Source organism: Siphateles boraxobius, unplaced genomic scaffold, assembly GCF_051911475.1.
Source record: "Siphateles boraxobius isolate OS27281-9 unplaced genomic scaffold, OSU_SipBor_1 18, whole genome shotgun sequence".
In the NCBI taxonomy this organism is placed as follows: Eukaryota; Metazoa; Chordata; class Actinopteri; order Cypriniformes; family Leuciscidae; genus Siphateles; species Siphateles boraxobius.
Window position 1 is genome coordinate 353,604 of NW_027508788.1, and position 26,224 is coordinate 379,827.

At 35.9% G+C, this 26,224-nt stretch overlaps 2 protein-coding genes across 7 annotated transcripts in view; both read right to left on the reverse strand.

Moving 5' to 3' along the window:
• Positions 1-355: 355 nt before the first annotated feature.
• Positions 356-18,179, reverse strand: man1b1a (mannosidase, alpha, class 1B, member 1a). Of its 3 annotated transcripts, none has more exons than XM_077232735.1 (14): positions 17,830-18,179; positions 16,347-16,476; positions 14,779-14,887; positions 14,406-14,593; positions 13,607-13,749; positions 11,232-11,341; positions 10,927-11,118; positions 10,032-10,180; positions 9,657-9,845; positions 9,357-9,547; positions 7,281-7,401; positions 5,984-6,178; positions 5,525-5,656; positions 356-4,248 (listed from the first exon to the last, which is right to left on the reverse strand). In XM_077232735.1, exons 2-14 carry the CDS (start codon positions 16,446-16,448, stop codon positions 4,042-4,044), a joined length of 2,028 nt encoding a protein of 675 aa, XP_077088850.1. In that variant the 5' UTR covers positions 16,449-16,476; positions 17,830-18,179; the 3' UTR covers positions 356-4,041. The 3 variants fall into 3 exon arrangements, with proteins under 3 accessions (XP_077088850.1, XP_077088848.1, XP_077088849.1); XM_077232733.1 differs by having other exon boundaries at positions 13,607-13,752; positions 17,830-18,166; XM_077232734.1 differs by lacking the exon at positions 17,830-18,179 and having other exon boundaries at positions 13,607-13,752; positions 16,347-16,578.
• Positions 18,180-18,992: 813 nt separating this feature from the next.
• LOC143740740 (uncharacterized) overlaps positions 18,993-26,224 on the reverse strand; it is a 73,383-nt gene continuing 66,151 nt past the window's right edge. For all 4 annotated transcript variants that reach the window (XM_077232738.1, XM_077232739.1, XM_077232737.1 and 1 more), the window contains 14 exons: positions 26,083-26,136; positions 25,910-25,963; positions 25,738-25,791; positions 25,597-25,650; positions 25,458-25,511; positions 25,223-25,276; positions 24,955-24,972; positions 24,675-24,728; positions 24,516-24,578; positions 23,854-24,019; positions 22,846-22,955; positions 22,682-22,762; positions 21,942-22,124; positions 18,993-20,354 (listed from right to left, as the gene is read on the reverse strand). In XM_077232738.1, the coding sequence (XP_077088853.1) occupies positions 20,211-20,354; positions 21,942-22,124; positions 22,682-22,762; positions 22,846-22,955; positions 23,854-24,019; positions 24,516-24,578; positions 24,675-24,728; positions 24,955-24,972; positions 25,223-25,276; positions 25,458-25,511; positions 25,597-25,650; positions 25,738-25,791; positions 25,910-25,963; positions 26,083-26,136 (1,143 nt within the window). In that variant the 3' untranslated portion in view covers positions 18,993-20,210. The remainder of the gene's footprint in view (positions 20,355-21,941; positions 22,125-22,681; positions 22,763-22,845; positions 22,956-23,853; positions 24,020-24,515; positions 24,579-24,674; positions 24,729-24,954; positions 24,973-25,222; positions 25,277-25,457; positions 25,512-25,596; positions 25,651-25,737; positions 25,792-25,909; positions 25,964-26,082; positions 26,137-26,224) is intronic.

Below are 26,224 nucleotides of genomic sequence, written 5' to 3' on the forward strand. Positions count from 1 at the left end.
TGGCAGAAAGTTCTGGGCAGTAGTGTGTTCGAGGCTTATTATAAATGCATGACCAAACACGACATTAACATTCTGCAGTCAGGTCAGAGGCGCAGGACTCTCTCACATCTGCAACCAAGAAAGTGCATGACTGAAAACCCTCATACAGGTCAGCAACAAAAAATATTCACAGCGGAAATTGGAAATTCTGACAGTGCGGTTTCTGCCTTGGTTGAGACGGGCATCCGAGTGGGATCAGAGATAAAGTGTGCTTGGCTGAACTACATATCTGAGTGGATGTCAGGCGCTGTATTGGTTGCACTGATTTTATGTGTACTAACGGACCTCTGCATTTGTTAAAAAGAACACAGATAACTTCTGCTGGATGGTTTTATTTGGTTGTGTTTTTAATGTAGGAACAGTTACAAGACTATACACAGAAAAGTTGACTTTCTTAAACCGTAATTTTATCTTATTTTCCAGTAAAACTAAAATATCTAATCATCCTTACACAAACATAAACTCACACGAGAAGCAAAATTATGTTGACTTGTTTTACAAGAATATATTTTGAATAAACAATTTTGACAAATTGTGTGTTTTGCCTGTTTTAAGCATAAACTTCACTAAATTTTGTTAGATTTAAAAGGGTAAGAAAAATAAACTTACCGCAAGAAATGAATGTCTTATCGTTTGCTTATCATGTACATTTAACTTGTTTTAAGGATGTTTAAATATTTTCACTGGAACACAAGACAAAATACTAGATTAAGAAAATGATTTGTGTAATGTAGCAAAGCACGTTTTTCAAACAGTATTTACAAGAACAACTTTTACAATATTCATTTAATTTCCACTTCCAGAGGGGGCCATTTTACAGGATATCATTTTGTCCATAGATTTTAAATTATGAATATGTAAGAAGCATAATTTGATTAGCATGAAAAAGTATGCATATAATTAATAACATGAACAAAATGCATAATCACACTAGGCTAGGTAGAATTCCTTTTTGTTAGGAAATTGTATAAATATACATTCTATAATAATAAATCTCAAAGGTGGCACTTTGCAATTGCATGTGATAAATCGGCGACTTTTCATTTGGCTACATACCAAAAGAAAAAAAAAAATTCAATCCAAATGAATAATTTGAATAATTAAAGAAAGTAAAGCCTAGATGAATCTCAAACAAGTGAACAACAAATTTACAACAAAATAATAATTTACCTATAGTCTACTTTTTTTTTTATCCATTACATTTTTACACTATACAAATGTCAACAACCCCAGAGACCTGCTTGTATCTTACAACATACATATAATCACAACTTCACCATTATGAAATACAGCTCAGCTGGTGCTGGATATTAATACATCTAACACAACCTGACCTTCACAAACCCTCATCAGATCCGTGTCCACTCCGGGGTCCTTCATTTAACATTGGCTGGCGAGCACAAACGGTAATCACAAACCGCTGATTGCAGCAAAGAGACGGGAGAAGCAATCAGGGAGAAATCTCTCATTATCATGCGATCACTCTGTATTCTGTAAATCCAAAGGCACAAGCGATGCAGATTTGTACGTCGTATTAGAAGCAGCAAGAGGATTGTGACACGGAACAGACATATTGTAATGCAAATGTCAATCACTCTGAAGATGGATTGTTTCAGAAGAAGGATTATTTGACAGCTTCTGAAGGCCTGAATGTTTCGATTGGATGACTGCTGTTTGACCAAAGACACGAGATGATAAGAGAAACAAACACTTGACGGCGCAAATAAACTCAACAAGTGATACGCAAGAGAAATTATGGAAGCTTTTTCCCACAACTGAATAAATATAATTGCGACTTTTTATCTTATAGTTCTGACTTTTTTCTCGCAATTGCGAGTTTGAATCTCAGATTTGCGAGTTTATATCATGCAATTCTGAGAAACAAAGTCTGAATTGCAAGATGTAAACTTGGGAGGCCTACCTGTGAGGAAAATAAAGTCTGAATTGAAATAAAAAGTTGCTATTTTCTTTTACATTTTTATTCTGGTGTGGAAACAATCTTCCATAAGAAATACAGTTGCAATTGCCAATTTTTGTTTATGTTGTAAGAACTGCAAGATATAAACTTGCAGTTGGGAGACTCGCTATTCAGATTTTTCGCCCTAAAAATTAAGTTTTAGGATTTAGAATTAACTTTAGAATTTAGAATTAACTTGTGAGCTGAAAAAAAGTCAGCTCACAATTTTGACATTTTCTCGCAATTGCAATTATATATAATGCAGTCCTGACTTTTTTCTTTCTAAGAATTCAGTTATAAAGTCCAATTCTGAGGAAAAAAATTGAGAGATATAAATTAACAATTGCGAGAAAAAAAGTCTCAATTGTGAGATAAAAAGTCTCAATTACCTTCAATATTATCATCCTTGTTATCCAGTGGCGGAAACAACCTTACATAAATATCAGAAAATATAAAGGACCTAAATTAAGGATTCATCATAAAAAAATGCTCACCAAAAAATGAAAGTTCTGTGATGGTTTAGTCAGCCTCATGTCATTCCAAACCTGTACAACCTTCTTTCTTGGACCACAAAAGGAGGAATTAATTCAGAATTGACCAGGAAGAAAGAATGTAATTCGGGTTTGGAACGACATGAGGGTGAATAAATGATGACGTTTTCATTTCATCGTTGGGTAAGTGATTCATTCAACTGTTTCAAACCTGTCTACAATAATCTAACATATTGAAACAGATGGCAGAGTGCCGATAGAGATTATGACTGCACTCTAATATGACAAGGACAATTTTGTAGCTTTAATATCAGAAGTAATCTTGACTGTTGATGAGAATCAGTTTATCCTTCAAGCAATGTTTTAAATTAGTTGTGCTGTCAAATTTGAATTAATGGTAACACTTTACAATAAGGTCTCATTTGTTTACATTAGTTAATGCATTAGTGATTAACTAAATATGAACAATATATTATTACATTTATTAACCTTTATAAATGCTAGTAAAAATACAATGTTAACAGATACAACTTTTGATTTTAAAAGCGTTTTAGTAAATGTAGAAACTAACATTAAAGAGTAATAATTGCTGCATAAGTATTGTTCATTGTTTGGTTATGTGAACTAATGCATTAAATAATGTACAGTAAACATTTGAAAACTTATTGTAAAGTGTTACCGAATTAATACATTATTATATACACACTTTTGATCGCAGTTCAGCAAAATGTAGCATCACAGCATCCAATGCTGTGCAACAGCTTCTAAAATTTGTAGATAATAACGTAAATCTACGGTGTATAACACAAACAGGGCTCCGGGCGAAATCCACTACATCAAATCATTAGCGTTTACTGAAGTACGCTCACTTAAGTCAACATAAATAACACAAAACAAAACACACAATCCCACAGGGCTCCCAAATAAATCTCAAGATGATCTGTAAAGTACTCAGTATGTTCCCTAATGTTTCTCATCACATTGACACGCAGTTTCCTTCTATAACAGCTTGCAAAAATCAAGGCGAGGCACTCCCATCAAGAGCATCCTTCTATAGACATAGAAATAACAACGTTAACAAAAAAAGAAGTCTTCATTTTACAAAGTGCTTGGCATTTTTCACAGTGTGTGATTTCAGCAGTCTGCGGTGTGATTTACGGAGCTCTGACACTAATGTTTCTGTCCCCAATATGGAAGATGAGACATCTAAAATAAGTGGCCGCTGCATGGGCTTGTCCAACACTTTGCAGTTGTCCCATGAGCTCAAAGGTAAGTGAAGTATTGTAAAGGAGGAAACAATATTTGAGATGTTTCACCACCCATAATGAGTAATACCTCCCCCAAAACTGTTTTTCTTGGTGAGGAAATAGTCTCACCACATTTGAATAAAGCTCAAGTGTACAAAGGTCAATGCATAACCTGCAACCTCAGTTTAAAGCAGAAACATTCCTGCAGAGCAGCTCTGAGGGGTCACTTCCTGTGAAGCCTGCATCATTTCCTGTTGAAACCCAAACGCCTCTGCAAGTGAGGACTGGCATGATTCCGTCTCCCCCCTCACGAGGCAGAGGGCCATATGGGCAGTGGATGGGCCTCAGTGTTGAACACGTACTTATCCAGACTGAGCAGCTCAGTGTCGTCAGAGAACAGGAGAAAGAGGTACTTCAGCGTCTCGCCCAGGAAGAAGCTCTCCATCTTATCTCTGGGTGCGGGGTTCAACGGGTCACGGACGTTACCTATGGAGGTGTAGCCCCCGCTGGGGACCTGAGACAGAAATTGAGTAAAGAAGTCAAGTTTCTTTATTTATTATTGCCACAACTAGCACACTGTTCAACGGGCAGTGAAAATGCTTCCAGCTGAGACCGATAAATGAAATATATTAAAATTCTATATTATTTTGTCTTTAAAAAAAACACCCACACCCACTAAAAGATAGAATCAAGCATCTTAAAAGCTACAAGTGAATTTTGGCATAACATGTGGAGGGAAATCATTTTGAGATTTGCTCAAGATTAAATAACAGTGTTATTAATTTATTTAGCCATTTTAGAGATTAACGTTAAGTCTTTAAGTGAACATTAGATGATGGCAAAGGTAATTTAATGTGAAAAGAGAAATATTTAGTACAATCTTGGATTTTCTCTAATATGGACTGATTCTGATTAAACTTTTTTTTTTAACATTGGCTGATTTAATAAATTGTGAAAGAATGGTTGTGACGGAGCATGAAGAATGATTTTCACACATGAATTGGCACTTCTGACGTTAAATTCATTGAAAGTCTTCGGGATGTGCTGGAATAGACTTTACACAGTGCTGGACTCTTGCATTGTCAATATAAGATCTTGACCAAAAATGTATGCACCTCTTGATGGAAATAAATTTTGTGATATACATTTTTGGTCAAGATCTTGTTTTGACTATGCAAGAGTCAAGTACTCTGTCTGAACTCATTGGTGCCAATTCATATGATAAAATGATTCTTCATGCTCCCTCCCAACCGTTCTTTCACAATTTGAACCTGATAAATCTTGACACTATCATGCTGGAATATGGCCATGATGTGTTTTCCTACATGGATGTTTTAGAAATGAAAAGTTACACACTCCATCAATTAGGGTTAGAAGAACTGTTGCCAAACATATAACATGATAGAAACATAATAATCACTGCAATAATAATCAGATTAAAAAAATCTTAAGCATTTGCCTATTTAAATCCAAACAGAGATTTTTTTGTCAGTGTACAGTATATATATATATATATATATATATATATATATATATATATATATATATATATATAAAAATCATTTTTTAAAAATTATAATAAGAGAAGTTATATATTCTCCTTTATTATTATTTTTTTTTTAATTAAACCTGTGTTATTTTTTTAAGTCTCAGATTTTGGACCCTACAGTATATAATCTTTCTTGTAATGTAAGAAAAACGATCAAATGTGCTATTTACAAAATGATGGAAAAAATGTATGACCTCTTGTCATGTAAAATTCAGAGAAAATCCTTGCAGGTCTCACTCACTCTGGTGTGCTTGTTGAAATTTTGCAGTATGTCCCAGCCCCAGTCCCTGTATTTGCTGTCATTAGTGAATCTGTACATGTAGAACAGGCTCTCTACGGTCTCAGGTCTCAGCAAGTTGTGTCTGTCAGCAGGCTACACATACATATTGAAGAGAGAAAATAAAGTCTGTTAATGTAAAAGGGCACCAACTATTATGAAGGTCATCTCATCAGTGCTGAGCGCAGAAACGGTTTTGTTCTTCAGAAAAGAAGGATAAACAAAGACCCTTGATTAGACAATGTGAACCCAACACAGCCTCTGCACTGTTTGGGGATCTATTACCATTTTATTTCTAGACAAAGGAGAAAAAAGGCATTATGGGTTTGTTCCAAACCCTGCATCAGCAGTTTAAGGCCTTGTCTCCAACCACCCAGGGAGTTTATTGTCAAAAATGAATGGTGACTGTACAGGTAAATGAACCTTCACATCGATGTCCCGTCCGCTTTGGTACTGCAGGTTAAAGTGAGCGATCTCTGGGCTCAGGCCCGTCTCCATCTGCGCATACATCTGATGGCACGTCTCCATCAACTGCAGAGCCAGGTCCATGTGATCAGCGGGCAGGCCGTTGTGAGCGCCCAGAGCCAGCGTGCCAGGAAGAAAACACACCAAATGATCCTGGATGAGACAGAGAGAGTGTTGTTATGGAGAAAGAGATTCACCCTATAAAGCCTACTATATCATATCTGATACACAAAATGAAAAGCCTCTAAATTACCAACATGATCAAAAGTTGGCTGAAAAACCTTGCTACAGTACATACCTTCTGCTCTCTGATTGATAGTTCATATTCAGTTCTTATTAGTAAGTTTAACATTTTAAAAACCTTATCCTTCGAGTCGTGATACATGTGTCTTTTTGCTGTGAAATTTTTACTTATTTTTATAAAGTAAACATAAAAGTAACTTTTATATTGTTAGTGATATTTTAAGATTTTTTACTTGATTATCTATACAATTTTCTTTTAGAAAAAGCATGATTAAATGCATCAAATATTATACACTGCTTTTGAGGAAAGTTTATTTGTACATCTTTCAATCATCATTGTATTGCATTGCATTTCATGTAAACATCAGCAACTGCACCAAATTGCATATAGTTTGTTTCCTCCATCTCCAATGAGCTCCATATTCACAAAAACTGATTTATCAAATATGATACTTAGCAAAAAACATATGCAAATTTTCTCTCTCTTTCTCTTTTTAAAGATTTTGTCTAAACTTTCAGTTAACTGTTCCATTAAAAAAAAAAAAAAGGATTTTACTGAATATATTTCATATGCCAGGCTTTATAGGGTTAAAAAGGTGTACGTGTCACAAAGGTCTTAAATCTCCATTATGCTGGTTTATTTCCATACTCATGAGAAAGCCAATTTCATTAAAACCCACTAGATTTAAGTCTGGAGATTATAGTAAAAGATAATGTGTGGTATAGATTAAATATATTTATAGAGTAAACACATAAGGATGGTCAAAGGAATAAAGAATAAAAATTATGTCATTATGTACTCACTCTCATGTTGTTTCAAATCTGTACGCTGTTATTTTTTTCTGTGAAACATTAAAGTAGAATTTTTTTGCTATTTCCAATTTTGTGGTCCACAGACAAAAAATAACAGCATACATGTTTGGAACAACATAACATTTCATTTTTTGGGTGAACTATCCCTTTAAGAATGACACTTGGCGGCCAAGTCAAGGTCAAGTTATGACTTTCTCACCATTTTGGGATTGAGACGGCCGTTGGACAGCTCCCCAACGAAGGTCAGTTTACTAGGAGAACTCTGTCTCAAGAGATTCTTTTTGACTCCTTCTACAGCCTGAAGATAGTCCTCCAGCAACCTAAAACAATATGCAAACATCACACTATGCATTTGACGTGATTAAGTTCGCCCTCTAGAGACAAAAATAAGATACTGCATCTTTGTGTACATTGAGAGCGTCCCAGACTTCAGTCGATCCTCATACGTGTCTCTGTGATGAATAAAATCAAACATAGATAGTGAGGGCTCCGATCCAACCCCATCAGTGTCTAAGCGAGATAACAGACAGGATTCAGAGGTCATTTAAATAGACCACATTCCCCTTCATTGACTAGCATATCCATCACCAACCTGGTCTTGTGTGGATTAGATACTCCACACCAGACATTTATCAAAACTCATTAACAGCCAGTGTCTACTGAACACCTTTTTATTGAATTATTCAAAACCGAACCCAATGAAAAAAAAACACTATCAGCGAGGAGCAAGTGCGTGTGATGTCAACACAGCGGGAGTCTAACGAGACTCAGGTGTGAGCAGTGCATGACAATGATCCGTCAAGCTCAACAGAGACTGAATCGCACCAGCAGAGAGAACAGGAAGACAGAATAACATCTTGTCAAGTGCACAAAATGGCTGATGTCGCATTTCGCCAGGAGCAATGACACCTTGGCACTGTCCCTAATGGTGGTGGACATGTGCGAAACATGTGTATGTCTATATCAGTCACCATGGTGATACGGTCTTGTGAGGGCTTTTTTTTACACATTTTATTGTCCGTCAGACAAAAAGTTTAAGTTCAACTAGTTAGAAACGTAACAGCACACCTCTCCTCAAAAAAGCTACACCATTTGAGGTATCATTTATGTCTGAGATGATTTAATGTGCCAATACAAAAAGTTAATAATTATTTCAATGTAATGGTTGATAACTGAAAACGGCTGATATTACAATTCAATACTAATTTGTCTAAATAAATGAAATAAAACACTTACAAATATAAACATTACAACACATGAAATCAATCATCTTAAATGTAACAAGTGAATTTAGTAGGCATCACGAATTTGCTAAAAATTACATTGACAGTGTTATTGAATCATTCGATTGCTTAGATTTAGTAAGAGTTAATTAACAGAAGGGGTAATCTAAATGTAATATATATATAAACAGATAAGGTACATTTTAGCAAAGGAAAATTAAATATATTTCATTGTGCATGCTCATTTCCTTTATTTTTATACAATATACAATTTTGTTAAACTAAAAAAAACAATAATAATAATATTGTGCAATCCTACTTAAATATGAGCAATAGTGATATTTGCTGGAATTACAGCTAAAAGAATATTAAATTATTATACCAATTTACTATTTGTTTAATGTAAAATACATTGAGCAACATTGTCTCCATCAATAGTATGTTATTGACCATCCAATAGCTGACAGGATGAGTGTTCAAGAAGCCTATTTGAAAACGGGCTTTATTTTAGTGACTTATTTTTGGTGATCCTGGCAGCACACAAATTACACACTTAACACCACTCTTTGTTTTATACTTCATAGCACAATGTTTTTAAGTGCTTGAGTCCTAAATTTGACATTCAAACAGAAGCATTTACACTTACATAATTTGAGACCCCTTGAAACCAATTCCATCAATAAATGATGACATCATAATAAAATAATCTAAATGCACCGAAGTCACCTCCAGGTCTTCAAGAGCAACACAAGTGCCCTGTATTTTTATCTCTGTCAAGGGTAAGTAGCATGTCATTACAACAATTAAACCATGCTCAGTTTTTTTTTGTCCCAGTGCAATTAACTCTATCAGTAACTGACAATGTGAATCAATCATACCACCCCATCTGTGACCAGAACCATAACCTCAGTACATTAGACTCAGTGAGCATCGCCAATTCTCTGGAACCCATTAGCTAAAAGCACCAGTGGGCTATTGACACCCGGTCTAAGCAGTAAATTTATGAACCGTCAGCCAAAGCTGCATTAGTATCTGCTGTTAGTGTAACTCACTCAGTCTCCTTCTTGCCACCCTGTAGCCACTGTTTGAGCAGGTACTCGTAGTAGCTGTCCGCACGGGCCCCCAGCGTGAAGGCCCCTCGCCGAGTGAATTTACCACTGTTTGTGTTGATGAACATGGGCACCAGACCATCACGCTTTCCCTCCAATCTATGGACCTGTCTGGTCACCTCCTCCACTGCATTCTGAGAACAAAGAAAAAAAAAAAAAAAATCTTAACTTGTTTTTTTTTATTACAATAATAAAATAATGCAAATAGAAAAAAAATTGAAATAAATGGTACAAATAATGTACCTGGTACTGCGGGTCCTGTGTGAGTCGGCTGAGCTCTCTGAACTCCAGCTGAATGCTGGTCACCTCTGCGACTGTGCTGTCTGTGGTCCAGCGTGGAGGGTGAGCGGTTCCTTTACCGATGTTCACGTCAGAGTAGGGGATTTTAGATGGCGTTTTGAAAGCAGGCATTAATCTGGAGCCAATGTCTTTCTACAAAAACAGAGACACAACAACTGTTTTATCTGTCTATTAAAATAGTTGACCTCACCTGTGTAAGCCAAAAGCTATAAACCCTTAAAGCTATACTTTGTCCTTTACTAGGACAATGAAGTATAATGAAGGATTTATAGGATAATGAGGATGATACTAAATTAAATAAAGATATGAAGTACTTACAGCTTTTTCCAGGAAGAGTGTGTCCCCGGACAAGTGGTATGTGCTCAAGAGACCCCCCAAAATACGGATGGTACTCTCAAAAAGATTCACATCCACATTCTTGGAAAAAGATAATTCTGTCTCGACCCACTTCCTCGCCTCTGCAAACTCTGATATACAAAGATTTGTATAGATTTGAAAGAGAGAGAGAGAGAGAGAGAGAGAGAGAGAGAGAGAGAGAGAGAGAGAGAGAGAGAGAGAAAATGGGTGCAAAGTACAATTTATCCATCATTATTCATATTTATATAGTCTTTTTCACTCAATATATTTTTAATTAATGGGTTATCTTCAAATATGGGAACTTTAGGCCCTGTGGACTTTCTTTCTTAAAACACACTTTTGACACACTCTCTAGTTTATTCAATTTGTATGCTAGCAACGTCCAACTGTGGATATGCACAACTGTTCAAAGGTTTTGGGTCAAAATGATATTTGAATGTTTTTTTATGCTCACCAAAGCTGCATTTATTTGATAAAAATACTGTAAAACACATACCGTACTTTAAAATGTAATGTTTTACATTAAAACCTTCATAAATCATGTTAATATGCTGATTGGCTGCTGAAGAAACATTTTTTATTATTATCAATGAGGAAAACAGTTGTGCTGCTTAATATTTTTGTGGAAATGATACATTTTTGATCCTTTTTTGCAGGATTCTTTGATTAATGGAAAGTTCAAAAGAACAGTATTTATTTAACATATTTTTTTGGTAACAATGTAAAAGTCTTTACTGTCGCTTTTAATCCATTTAATGCTGTCACTTTTGTGTGTCAATCAATGTTGAAAACAAGCAAAAGATTTGCAATGTGCATACAGTGGTCGAAAAACAAAAGCTGCAGTTATAAGATTCACCGTCTTTCAGGCCAAGGATCCACATGGTGTCTAATGCATCTATAAGTGTGAGGCCCAGACCGAACCACTCTCCATGAGTCTTAGATATGGGCTTCAGTTCATCATGACCCCACGCAAAAGCCTTGTAGCCCTTCCACGCGTGCCTGAAAGCCTCCCGCACCGCCTCTACATGATCCACGGGCTTCACTGTGACTGTGTACAACAATTAATCACAGAAAGACATTAAGATGATCACATGTCTAAGACGTTTGGCCTTTGTGCTACAGGCATAACCAATAGGCTAATTGTGGGATGAATATTGATACCTGGTTCTAAGTTGGTAGCTCCCTCGGCATCAGCCACTGTTCCTTCTTTCCCATGGGCGGTGGACTGAAGCTCCGTCCCCTGCTCCGCCTCGATCATTGCCCCGCGCCAGCTAGGAGTCCAAAAACAACACTGGCATCAATTGTAACAACCAATCCAGAGATTCAACACCCATAATAGCACTGTTTCCTTCCACATGACCCATGATTACTACTGCAATTACACATGAGCAGGAGTCCCACAACAGGACACAGCTGGAGGAAATGAAAGCTCATCGCAACTCACTTCAAAAACGCAGCATTACCAGCTCAACTGTTAATAAACTGTTCCCTAAGGCACTATAAGCACACAGGAGCGTTTGTCTTCTGCTCCTGTTATGTATTCTCTGCTCTTTCTAAAGGCAGTGACACACCAAGCCAACGATAAAGAACTGGTGACAATAAAAGCTGACTGTGTTGTCACCTCACGTCGCCTGCGTCTCGGCCAAAAACCTGTGCTTGAACACACCAAAGGGACTACGGGGGAGACTGTCGTCGAGCACATGCGTTCTGAGCCTGCGTGTAAGGAAATAACTGTACTATATCAGAAGGTATAGGCCTAATCTATATTCGTCATTTAAAAAGGGAAACCGAAACCAAGACTGCAGATATACAAACCGTAAACAAAGCAGCACTTGCTAACCATTTTGAATATCAATCATGCTCAGGTAAGATGACGTTAAATTAGAACAGCCTTCTGTCTGTGGCGTCTTGACCTCTTTGGTCGCTTTCATCACTTTCGCTTTTATTTTCGTACACTCGTTCGCTAAGCCGAACATCCATTTAGAGTTCTCTCTCTCACCGATGCCGATTGCAGACGGTGCAGAACACACCGCAAAAACTGGACTGGTCAACGCTCAATGACGTTCGGTGCCTTAAAAGTGATAATTCATACAAAAATGAAAATCTGTTATCAATTTTATATCATTTTTTTTTGTGTGGGTGTACATTTTAGAGCAGCCGTGAGCACTATAAGGTGTTCACACTTGTACTTCGGTTCTCTTGGTTCTTGTCTGGACAAAAATGAAAATGATACATGTCGTTTTTAAAACCAAACCTAAACATACAAAACAAAAAATGAAGATGTATTTTTTAATGACGTTTATTTTGTGACGGAACTAAGCAAACATCCAAAACAATGCTGTGTGCTGGGCTAAATGTGCTCGTTGTAAGAGCGTAAATATGATGGTATTTTTACCAGCTGAGAACACATGAAGAGCTTATAGAATGTGTAAAGGAGTTGTGTGAAAGATAAAATGTGTAAAACACCACAAGCAATTCCTCTGTTACACACAAAGAAAGTTCTGTGACATCACATCCTGTTTTTGGTTCGCTTAGATGTCTTTGGTCCGTGTTACGTTAATATTTCAGTCAAACTGCACCAGAGTGCGTTTTGGAAGCGGTCCACTTGTTTGGTGCACAACAAGGTTCGGATTGCAGTGTTAAACTTATTCAAATGAACCACATTAAAAGAGCCATCGCACAAGAGACAATTTAAATCTAACCAAATATGTGTGAACACACACTAAATGTCATTGTAATTATAGGAAAATTCTAAATTGTGTTCCAAATTCAGGAGTTTTCAAACTGTGGGCCACAAGAGGTGCACAAAAAATAAATATTGTTAAATGTTAAAATTTTCAGATTTTGATATTATGCTTACTATTATTATCCATGTTGAAAACAGTCCTTAATAATAACTGTAAATGTTTTTTTTCTTCCAGGGTTTTTAGGATTTTAGGTGTTTTTACTGTTACTTTTATCATTTTTATGCGTGCTTACTAAATAAAAGTATTAACTGTTTTAAAAAAATATTATCGACCCTGAACTTCAGAGAGGTAGTGTACTTTTTTTTACATATATTTATCCACCTTTATATTTAAGGAGGGGAGATCATTTGCAAGGGGATCATTATATTGCAGGTCTGTGGCAAAAAAGTTTGAAAATATCCAATTAGCAGTGTATAGGTTTCGAATGGCATGACGGTGAGTAAATTAACGCACAATTAACTATTTCTTAAAGGAATTTGTCATAAATATGTACCCACATACAGTGACGGATGAACCTGACAAGCATCAATGTGAAAATGTGTTTCATTTAGTGGAGGGGATAAAATTCTTAGTAGCTCCAAGCATGTGAGTGAGACTAATAACAAATAATTGGCAAAAAAACTCATAATTACTGTCAGTTTTAATACCTCTACTTACTCAAAAGGTTAAATACTAAGTACAGTAAATACTAAATACAAATAAATGTCAATGACTAATCCTTAATTAATTATCATAATTAAAAGTCTCATATAAAAATGTCTTCAATGCTTGAATCTAAAATGTCCAAACCTAATGACTGTTTTTGCTTCTTTCCCTTCGTCGTCTTCTCTCTTGATCTCGGGTTCGGGTTCTTCTCTATCTTTCACCTGCCAATCTGACACATTCCCTCGCTTCTGTAGAGTTGGAGGACCACGCTTGCTAGGGGGCTTCCTCTGCTGATTCAAACCGGCCAACATAAAAAGACAAGAGTAGATAAAGAATCTTAGGATACATTTACACGACAACGATGTACTAAAAACGGAAACCTTTTTTCTTTGCATTTTTCGCATACAGAAAAACGATCCCCATCACGTGGATTCGCGAAATAGACTAAAAACGCTGTATTATGCATCCCAGGACAGTAGTTGGCAATGTCACTTTGTGAAGAAACACTACGCGCCTATAGACTGAACACATAATAAGCATTTGCATAATGTCACCGTTTTTACAAATTCATATTTTTGTATGTCATGAATTATTAACATAATATTAAAATATTATTTATGTATTTTTAATTTGATTTATTTTGTATTTGGAAACAATCAAAATATTTTCTATATTTTAATTCATATTATTTGTAATGTTTTTTTATTTAGTAACAATTGTAATTATTTTAATATTTTTAAATTTACTTTATCCATTTAATAATGCTATAATTGATCAAATGTATTTGTAAAAAAATATTTAGAATTTCGAAACAATTATTAATTTTGGTTTAAGATTCAAGTTGTTTTGTTGTTGTTTTAAAAGGGGCTGGAAAAACCCTTAAAAATGATAAATTAAACAATATAATAAATATACCAAATAACTGAGAAATATTCCTACTAACCATAGCTGGAGGTTTGGGAAGTATTGGAATGCTTGGTCTTTGAAGCTCCGGCAGCACTTCTGGTGGGACGTCCTGGACCCCTGGGACAACTCCTGGTGGGAGCTTTGGGATGAGGCCAGGAGGAATGGGCCTGTGACCTCTGTTTTCCATTTCTACCCAGTCCTCTTTCAACGATCTGTCAGAGAACCCTAGACAATAAACAGACAGAAAAAAATCTCATGTGAATTTATTAAAAGCAAACAATGTGATGTTTAATAAAACGTTTACCCCAGCAGCTAATATAAACGGGCAGAGGCTGTACCAATCATCTATCTTTTGTCATTTCACCTTTCATATCCTGTGAGATGTCATTAAAGGGGGCTGAATAAAGTACCTCTCCACTGCTCCGACAGACTGGAAAAGGAAAGAATCCCACAGATGAAGAGGAAGGCCAGCAGGAAAAGAATCAGACTGCGCTGAAGCCGAGACAGCTGCTTCCATTTCTGCCAAAACAAATGCAAACAATACATGGACAATCGGAGGAAAGTGCAGCAATTTTATATTGGATGGATTGACGTGGCAACTGCAATGACTGCCAAATATAGTGCTACAAAAGTAAAGCTACAGTACAGGGAAAAAACTATATTATGATTTACTCTGCACTCACAAATCAAATCTAAAAGAACTTTTCTCTCCATACAAACGTCACTATAGTTTAATCAACCTAATTCAATCAACATGAATTTCAGATAATGGAAGGCATTAAAGGGATAGTTCACACAAAAAATCCTAAATTTCCTCACCCACGTGTTGTTCAAACCTGCATGATTTTCTTTTTCTGTGAAACGCCAGTGATACACTACCTTTGAAAAGTTTCCGGTCACTTAGACTTTTTAATGTTTTTGAAAGAAGTCTCTTATGCTCATAAAAGCTGCATTGATTTGATTTCAAATATAGTAACTGTTTTCTATTTTATATATTGTAAAAAGTAATTTATTTCTGAGATGATAGAGCTGAATATTCAACGTCATTACTCCAGCGTCACATGATCCTTCAGAAATTATTCTTTTTCTTTATTCTATTCGTTCTTTATTTGCTGCTCAATAAACATTTCTTATTATTGTCAATGTTGAAAACAGTTTTGCTTTTTAATATTTGTGATACATTTTATTCACAATTTTTTGCTGAATAGAAAGTTTAAACAGCATTTATTTTAAATATTGTTTGTCTTTATTGTCACTTTTGATCAATTGAATGCATCCTTGCTGAATAAAAGTATTCATTTCTTAAAATAAAAACAGTTGTTATAGTCAGTGAGCTGATTGAGGACAAGTCATTCACTAACTCTTTGAGTTCTTGAGTTGAACTTACTGACTTAGTGATATTTCTTGCTTTTTTTGGTGTTCTTATGTTGTTGTTTTTACATTAAAATAGTGTTGTATGAACAAGAGCCCCAATTTGGGTTCCCATGAAAAAAATATAGTTTTTTAGAAAGACATGACGGTGAGTAAATCCTAAAAGAACAGTTTTTTTATTGTTTGATGAACTGTTCCTTTAAGCTACATTTTTAAATTAAAAGTTTTGTTTTTTTCAAGCCACACAATTGTGTTTTCGGCTTAGCAGGGAGTGCGTGTCTGCTTTCCGGCGATAATTAAGTATATTAGTAGATTAAATGTGAGAAAGAAAAAAAAACAAGGGTTTTGACATCCCCGGTCTGGCTAGGACTGAACACAACGACTACAGTGCCAGCATTTTCTTCGAATATAAAATAGATGTCAAGATGCCGCGCAGACAGGAAAATGGCACTCATTTTAATCATATACACAAACAAATAAAGACGCAGAAGCCATCAGTCGTCGGACATCACAGATAGTGAATGAAAAATATATAATGCTCTGTATTTATGTCCTGCAGAACAAGGGTTGAGAAGGCATCTTAGGAATAAAATAGGCAAACACTAACCCTCCAGCAAGACTGTCTCCGGTGCTTGCCGTTGGTGTAGCTGCGGTTGTGTTGGTCTCCCAGCGTCAGAGAGACAAAGTCCTTCCTCTGTGGCGAGTACATCTCTAACACAGCCCACCACAAAAACACACTGAATCAAATAGGCGAGAGAGGGAAAAAAAGACAAGAATGACACAGATATCAAGTGATTTTCCCACAAATCACCATTTGTTACATGAGCTGAGCACATGAAGGTCTGTGGCTCCTGCCATGCTGATCTTCACAGCTCCCTGATGAGAATTGAGGTGTAAAACACAGATCTCTTCACAAAAGATTACTTGATACCAGACTAAATCTGAAGTAAAATGGGGCAAGGGGTGGCACATCTGATCTGAGAACAACACCATGGGACAAGGCTGTTCACCTCGCTGTCCCAGGGCCATGAGAGCCATGTAAGAGGGGATTAGGAACATTAGCCTAAGTCCATCTGGTTTCTATCATACCAAACCCAGTTTATTGGATAGAATAGATTTAAAACACTGGCCTGCTGAGATGACACACATATGCTGCAGGACGGGGGAAGGCTGAATGCAGACTGTGTCCCAAATGCAAATTACAAGTAAAATCATCTGTTTGAGTGTGTCAAGTGTGAAGGTGAACACGAAAGTTCAGTTCTGTTTTGAGACAACGTTCCCACACTTTTTAACCATTTCATTACATTTCCTGTTGTTTTTGATTACTGGATATGAATGTTCCCTTTTAAATAGCATGCAAATTGAAATTGATTTGCTGACGAATGATTTAAAATTATTTGTGAACTGGTCGACTGATTCGCTCACATGATATCACACATCACTATGTTTTTGAGCAAGGAAAACCGGACTCAGCAGTTTTTTAGCAGTTGTGAAGTAATTATTTATTATATACGTAGAGAATATATGATTTCGGATGCAGCCATAGTTTTATGTCCTTCCTTGATATTGTTTTACTTTTTTGAACCACTGAATACGTGTTCATAGGCCAGCCATATTGAATTTTGACGTAAAATGCAGTAATTTTGAATTAACTTGACAGCCTGTTTTGAGGGTACCTGGGGGTTTGGGTCATCTGTAATACATTGATATACCCGATTTTTTAATTAAATAGCTTTTCAATACCATATCAATTTGGTGCCAGCGCCCATATTAAGGACCTATGACAAGTAATTTTACTTATGACTTTTAAATCACTTTTCTTAAAATCATCATCAGTCAAATTAAAAATACTTGAAAAAATGTTGCCACACTGTGTCTGTAGGCTACTTATATTTATTTTCCATTGACCGATTTTCCATTGTACACATCTATGTTGCAAATTTGGCTAAACAAATGCAGTGTTTCTTACAACTTTACCATTAAAGCACACTGACTGAAATGAAAGAGAAATACATTCATTTTTTATCAACCTTTTTTAAACCATGCTCAGGTAAGGGACTAACTGGCCTCCAAACGTATCCTTGTTTTACCTTTCTCTGGAAAACTTGCTGATCCTGGTAAGAAAGAGGATCTATATGCATGAAGAGGAGGAGGTCACAGCCAAGGCATCCCATCCACTGTGCGTGTAGTATTATTAGTGAACTCAGAGTGTAGGTGACAGCAGGAGTGGCTATCAGATCTCTATCTCTCCTCCATCACGCTGCTCTCGTACAAACCGCGTATTACTCGCACAAAACGCATGCTGATAGACAGTCTAATCGTAATGTATCAATCTGTATAAATAGAAGCATTATCGCTGTTAATCAGCAGAAAGCTGTGTTCAGTACAATGTTTATGTGACAGCTCCTACTGTATCACGTGATCCTCGTGCACACGCGTCATTCGCTCGGGCTCCTCCCTGTTTTATTAACACGTTCATGACCTTACAACAATCTCCCTTTTCACTTCAACAATGAAGGAATCATTTTTATATTTATGATAAAGTTGTTTGTGACCTGATTTTTTTACTTAAAAAAAGAAAGATTGAAAATGAAAAATGTTGCTTGATTAATTGAATTGTAAAAATGTTAACACGAATAAATACAATAGGCCTACATTTGGAAATTGGAATTATCCTAATAGTGTATTAATTATTCCATACGTTAGCATATAAATAGAAATGCAGTAATATATTGAATAGTATATAGTACAGTAAAATTATAAATTAAGTCATTTGATACACTTACATATAATAATTGAATTGACATAAGTACTGTAAATAAGCATATAAATAAGTACATTGATGACTAAGACAAGGGAGATGGTGGTGGAGTGAAATTAAAGGATCACTTTGCTGACCTGTTTTGTGGAACTGATAACACTACTTCCTCCACCACTCATACACACACTGCAAATTCAAAAGTTTGTGTGTGTGTTTTTTAGCGAGATGAATTCCGACACTTTCCAATGCTTTTAAACTTATATGGCAAGTTCAGGTATGCAGTGATTTCCCACTTCATCCCATTCCACACAGTGGAGTACTACATTCAGAAAAGAAATACAGACAAAAGGCGACACAGCTAGGGTGCCTTGTGCTATGCTAAGCAAATTGTACCTGCTCACGGATCCTCCTGGGGTATAACTGGGCAGCTGCAGTTCAGCTCATTAGCATGCTTTTTGGTTTGAATAGGGAAAAATACAACTTCACAAAACATTTTTTAAGAAACGGTCGTGTTTCAAACAATGATACAAAACAGTTCGACACGATTTAAATGATACATTATTAATGCATTTTTTTATAGCTGATACTTAAACAGATGACCAGCATGTGATTTCCGATAACACCAAAAATACATAGAGAACACAATATACATTACAAAATATAGGCTAATTGAACAAAATAAAGCACCTGTCCCTAAATTCACTGTGGTTTAAAATGTTATTAGTGATAACTGCTTTAAAGCAATGCTGAATGATTAAATTTGGCTTTGTCTGATTATTCTCAACATTATCCAATATTAATTTGTGCATTTTCTTACATTTATGTCATAAGTGCTCCCTGAGACCTACATACAGTAAATGTGAACTAAAGAACACTGTCTCTATGACTTTTTGCATGTGCATTGAATTTCAGTCTCGTACCCATAATGCACATTAGATCACTGCTTACACAATTATTTGCTGCGGTTAGCATTATTATTCTCTTTTTGAAACAACTATTACTGCTGTATCGTAAATCTTAGCACCCATAATTCATCTAACCACATATTTGAACAATATTTAGTCAATATGACACTTTTTGAAATTAAACTATGACATGAACAGAGAAAACAGAAAGGTAGCACAGACTTCCTGATATTTAAACCTCATGGGAAGGTTAGCGGTGTCCTCACTGGGACGCTTTGTTTGTATCAGTCCTAAAATTCAAGTTTGACACATAGATGAGAGGGGGGAAAAAAGTGTCATTTATAAACTCCAAGTATGCACTTATATTGCCTTATAATGCAAAGTCTTAACATGATGCACATGGTTAAAGTAGTATACAGCTGAAACTTGGACCATGCAACCACATAGTGGTCACGTCAGAACCCTATCATTACCACTTGATGCGATCCAAGCATCCTCTACAACGTTATTACAAGACCAGCTAGTGATTAAAAACATTGCTAACTCAAATAAAATTAGTTATAAAACAGTACATCAATTACAAAACCTTAAGTCCCTGTAAACAAAAAAAGGATATTGTCCATTTTTCTGGCAGCACCGGTGAAAGACAGGACCCTTGTGTAGAGTCACTGTCTGAAGGACTTTGTAGAGTATTTCCTTTACCACAAGCCATAGATGCCACATGCTTCTTCAGAATGCTCTGTTTAGTTCTCTTTGTTGCTTGTATTTAAACACACAGAATGTACCGTTATCATTCAGTATGTCTCTAGCTGAAGCACACAGGGCCGATGGTGAAGCCAAACTCGTGACTGCTGTTGCCAAAGATTCCTACGTCATGTAGAGGAAGCAGGTCCATGTCCTCAAACTGAAACACAGACTCACGCGGTCCGGGATCCACTTCCTTTGCAGACTGGTACACAAAACATAAACATAAAGGGTTTAAAAATGGTTGTGAGTGTAAATTCCTCCACAAAATGAACACTGTTTCCATTGGTCAGTCAAACAAAGAGTCCCAACTTTTCCACTTAGCTGTTATTGGATATTAAGACAGAATCTGAGTTTATGAAAAGCTAATAATTAATTTGAAAAATTATACAATTTAATATAATTAAATAAAATTATTAAAAATGTTACGAAAACAAACTTTTTTGCATGATTTTACTGTTATCTCTGTAAAGCTGCTTTGAAACAATCTGTATTGTAAAAAGTGCTATATAAACAAATGTGACTTGACTTAAAATTAAATCTCTTAATAAAAAAATATATTTTATATAAAAACAATATTCGTTTACCTGCATGTTATGTGTACATTACCAGACATGACAGAGTCTTGCATATGCAAATAAATTATTAAATTATTTAAATATTAACTTAAAACCTCAGGGGGACTTCAAGTAAATTAAAAACTTCAAGCGGTTAAAATCCTAGATAGGAAGCCCATTAGGTCACATCATTGTGTTAGTCTGAGGAATTTAAATATGTTATCTTTTGCAAATTTCACTAAATTTTCTCTGTTGAAGCTGATGCATAAATGTTTAAATCAGCAAGCCCCACAGGTCTTGAGTGAGTGCATAGTTGCTCTCAGGGCTGTGGGTTCAAGGACTAGAGGAGCTCAGAACGGGAACTGTCAGATCCCGAAATGTAATACTTCATTTGGACAATCAGCTTTCTCTGTACAAGGCACTAAAGCCTGGAATTGTTTACCCACTGAACTGAAAGGAGAGTCAAACTGGGTGCTTTTCAAATACAAACTTAAAGACTCTTTAATCAGAGGTCAGAAATGTGACCACTGACTGTCCGCTGTGTTTATATTGTGTTATACTGTATTATTATGTTTATTTTAACTATGTATTATTTAATTTTATGTAAAGGCCCACTATGGACTAACATTGAGAATTAGCCTCGGCTAAAATGTTGTAGTATGGAACATGAGCTTATGTAACATACTTGTCCCTATTCAAATAATCTTAAAATAAAATAAATAAAAAATAAATAAATATTGTAGGTCAAAGGGGATCAGCTGACAAAAATCCCTAATGTAAACCAATAGCCAAATAGCGATTTAGGTTTTATTTGAGCAAACTTTACATTCAAGGATCATGTGACACTGAAGAATAGAGTAATGATACTGAACATGCAGCTTTATCATCTTAGGCATAAATTACATTTTTAAATATATTTAAATTATTATTGTTTGAATTATAAATTGATATTATTATTTTAAATTGTAATAATATTTCACAATATTACTGTTTTTACTGTATTTTTGATCAAATAAATGCAGCCTTGGTGACTTGATGAGTGACTTCTTTCAAAAACATTAAAAAAATGTATATAGACCCCAAACTTCTGAATATTAGTGTACAGTATAGCAAAATAAATGGATTCACTACTGCAATGAATAAATCGTGGACAAAATATTCACCTGCGTGAAAGTGATTTATTAAAAAATTCACTTTTTTTTTTTTTACAACTAGTGCCATTAGACACCACGTACCACGCAATCCTGTAATGCTCCTAAATAGCTCTGCTTCACGGCATCTGTGAGAAACTGGACCTGTCGCTGTGTCTGGCCCAGTCGGTGTCCAGGGTAACAGGAGTACGTCACTCTCTGCTCTGCTCTGTTGCTCTGGAGTCGTAAGAACCGCAGCTGAACCACACTGAGGCCTGGATACTCAAGCTGACCAAAGATGGACAGTTGGGATTTGATGATAAAATTGAGAACACAGTTTACTGTATGCAACAACAGGGCTTAAAACTGAACATAGTAAGAGCAAGAACCTTATGGGTAATAAAAACAACATTATTAGAAGCTATTAACCTGGACAATAAATTAAAGCGCTAAAAGGACAGCTCAATAAAAAAAACAAAAAAAACTGTCTTCATTTAGTCAGCATCATGTTACTCAAAACACAGTTTATTTTATTTATTTAAAATTTAATTGAATTGAATTTCCAGGATTTTATTTTCCAAACAACAAAAAGGGAATGTAAAAAACAAATTAAAGTACCATAAAAGTAAACTATCGAGAGTCTGTAAATCTACAACAAAAAGGGAAGGTAACTGGGTCCAAAAAACACAAAAAGTACCATAAAAGTAACCTATCGAGAGTCTTTAAGTTTACAAGCTCTGTGAATTTTCATTTTAGGTGAACTATCTCACAGTCAGACTCCCTTCTTGCCGATAACACAAACCTTGAGGAAGTAAACATTTCCACAGACCAATAGTACTACTTACTTTAAAACCCCCCTCCAGTAAACTTAACCAGTAGAACTTGCTGTTATTCTCTACGTCATTCAGCCAAGTCTTTATGGGCAGCTGTGGAAATTGAAAGAGCAAAATAAGATTTTGATGTTTTTTGACACAGAGACACAGTTGTGAGGTGTTAGGTAGAACATTACATGTGCATCTCTGGGGTGAAGGCAGGTCTCTGCTCCTGAATCTGAGAAGTTACAGTAGGCCAAAAGAGCATCTAAAGAACTGCCTTGGTTTGGGTCAATGTAGTAGAAACCTGAAACAGTTACAAAAATAGGTATTTACCAGACTGCTCTATCCAAAACAACTTACAGCATGCTTCATAGAACACAGACACTTCTTTCTTTAGTAATGCAGCTGAATTAACTGAACATAGGATGTGCTAAATAGCTCCTCGTTTACACCTCTTTATAGTGATGTTTATGAAATATTTTATTTATCCTATAGAAAACAATTGTAGAAGTAGTTTGAATTTGAAAAAAAAAAAACGTGTTTTGAAGGCCTCATGGCCTACTACATGACTTTGAGAGAAGTCACACGGGAAAGAAAGACTTTAGCTGAAGTTGCTTGCGGTTGGCATCTGCACTGATACTAAGTTGCTCTTTTGGTTCACATGGCCTTCAACATGTTCTCTTGATAAAAAATAATGAGGCAAAAACACTGAATAATCACTTTGTGGGACAATCAAAATATGTTTTTGACTAGTTGGCATTCGGCCACCCTTACAAAGAAAACAGGATAGCCAATTAATGAAGTAACTGTGGAGAGTGCTGGGGAGATTCCAGGAAGAGAAAAGGGAGGAGAGCACCTGCAATTGCGATCATTAGTTAAAACTGTATAAAAGTGTCACGAGTGAGATAGTCAGTTGTTCTGCAGGAATCTCGGCTATGTTGCTTTGTCTAATGAAGTCTAATTTTGACTTTTGTGCATTACTTTTGCAAGATTGAAAATACTTTTCTGCACGACACTGTCCACTTGTTATATCACCTGAGTGCATGCGTTTCCAAAGTTTTTAAAACTCCATAAACCCAACCACAACCAAAAAATACAATTGTTATGCAGAGATTTCTAAAAGACAGCACAAATGAGAACATGAACAAACAAATAAATGATTGAAAGATAGAAAAATATGAAAGATAGATGTGGGCTCTGACCACTGGTGTAGTTGGGATGGCAAAGCCACAGCTCCAGACAGGTAGAGGCTGGGCGCTGCTTGCTGCCGTCCGGAGGGTCCACCAGCAGCCGGAGGTCATGGTACAGAGAGTCCAGCAGTGTCTGAATCAGAGGGTAATTGGGCTTGTCTGAACTGTACATCAGGTCCTATTGGAGATGAAAAAGTAAGACAAAGAGATTTACTATGCATTTTATTCAATGATATCAGTACAAAATACAAGATTACCTCATTCAAATTTAAAATAAAAACATTCTTTACTTCGATAAATGTCTGAATCGTGAAAATAAAAAAGATAAATGACTGAAAGCAAAAAAGAATGTAAAATGGGACTTGTTCTTACAAAAAAAAAGACAGAAAATCCCAAAAACCTTGAAATCAGGTTCTGACTAATCCTAATTTCTAGGTGGGTTGGAATATCTTGATAGTAAATGAGTCTGAGACTGGATACTTAAATTAAATACTATTTCCGTCGTTCAGGATTTATGTAACATCATGCAAAATATGCTAATCTTAGTGCATACAGTGAACTATGTGGCATTTGCTTGTGCCGTGTGAACAATCCTTTAACAACGTGATGAATGGCATTAAATTATCAGCAATGTATTTAAGAGAAAAGGGCCATTACGTTTTTAAACAACTTGCCTTGATCTGAGTCATGGTCAGGTTCACAGTATTACCAGCAGGTCCTGGTGGCCCCGGTGGACCCTAAAATAATCAAACAAACACAGAAATAATTATTTTTGTTTCTGTTTTTCTGTTTCATATTGTTAAAAACACTGTAAAGTGTATCAGGCAACTTACAGGAAAGCCCCTTCTTCCAATGGGGCCAGGAGGCCCCTGAAATCCCTTGAGTCCCTAAAATTAAAATGACAAGAGATATTTAACTGATGTACAAAACGAACACGGTCAATTTACCATATACTGTAAATAAAAAATAAATAAAAAATAAATATATTATATAAATTTAAAAGTAACTGTAAAAATATTTTATTTATGTATTTTTATGTTGTTTTATCTGGAACATTGCCTTTTAACCTGATAGATGCTGACTAAAGAAAGCTTTGCAAATTACATTTCATACCTTGTCTCCAAACAAGCCCTGCAGGGTGGAGGAGATAAAAGAGAAATAAATTATAAATGATCTCCATGCTCATCCGGAAAAAAAAAAAAAATATCTGTGGCTGCAGTAAAGCACTTCACTGTCCTTGCTTATGTCATTAAAAATGAATTAACCATGCTTTTATATTTTGAAAGGACAGAGCACATGTAAATGCATCTGCAGAAGGTTGAAAAGGCACAGCTCGCTATTAGTTTAAATGCTGGAACATAAAAAAAAAAGACATATTTACCGGTAGTCCAGGTATTCCAGGTGTCCCTCTAGGCCCAGTTGGACCAGTATTGCCCTTTAGGAAAAGTATATGCATTTCATAATTAGTTATGTAATAGATGCTTTTAACCAAAGCAACTTAAAAATGAAGGAGAAATAATTGAGATTTATCTAAGATTAATGAATTGTACCATGTATTATATTAAAAACTAAGAAAAACAAAAGAATACGTGTTCTCAAGATGTTTTGACTTTTACCTGATCCCCCTTTGGTCCTCGGGGTCCTGGAGGACCAAGAGGCCCCAAACTCCCCTAAAGAGGATAAATAAATACTCTTATAAGAGAACTGAATAGGTTCTACTGCAGAATCATTGGATGTGCTTGTGATACACCATACCTTCAAGCCATCTCTCCCTGGTGGACCAAGAGGTCCCTGATCCCCTTTCTCACCCTATTATGGACATATTAAGGAATTGACATTAAGAATGTATTTTTAAGGCACAACAAGAATCATGTCAGAGTACATTTTTAAAAGCACCTCTGCTCCTTTGACACCTTGCTCCCCAGGCTCTCCTTTCACCCCTTGGATTCCCTGTCAAGCATCAAGCATCTTAATATTATCCTATTTTATTCATTACCACAATGTCATTTAATCCAAAAGATGTGACAATTTTGAAATGGACTGTTCTGACCAGGAATATCAATCTTACCATACTTCCCCCCCATCCAGGAAGTCCTTTCTCTCCTACATCTCCTCTCTCTCCCTATTGGACAAGGAGAAGGCAAGAAGGAAATACCTAACTTTTCCAATTCAAGCCACCGGTTTCAAAAATTAAGCTTGTCGTGTTTAAATGTCATGTTGATATAATCTCTGAACTCTGACCTTTTCTCCTCTTGGTCCTCTGGTCCCCCTCAACCCTGCCTTGCCTCTTTTACCCTTTAGATGTCAAACAACAAACAAAAATCATAATCCCCACAATTTTACAAATGTTTGTCCTGCATTATGACATAAATTACATCAGAGT

What these genes read in the sequence shown, in the direction of transcription:
- man1b1a (XM_077232733.1), bottom strand. Translation starts at nt 16,448, where the DNA reads ATGTACTCGCCACAGAGGAAGGACTTTGTCTCTCTGACGCTGGGAGAC. An exon ending in GGAGACAGTCTTGCTGGAGG is followed by an intron (nt 14,888 to 16,346) that starts GTTAGTGTTTGC and finishes TTGTTTTGGCAG; the next exon opens with AAATGGAAGCAGCTGTCTCG. An exon ending in GACGGGACATCGATGTGAAG is followed by an intron (nt 5,657 to 5,983) that starts GTTCATTTACCT and finishes ATGTATGTGTAG; the next exon opens with CCTGCTGACAGACACAACTT.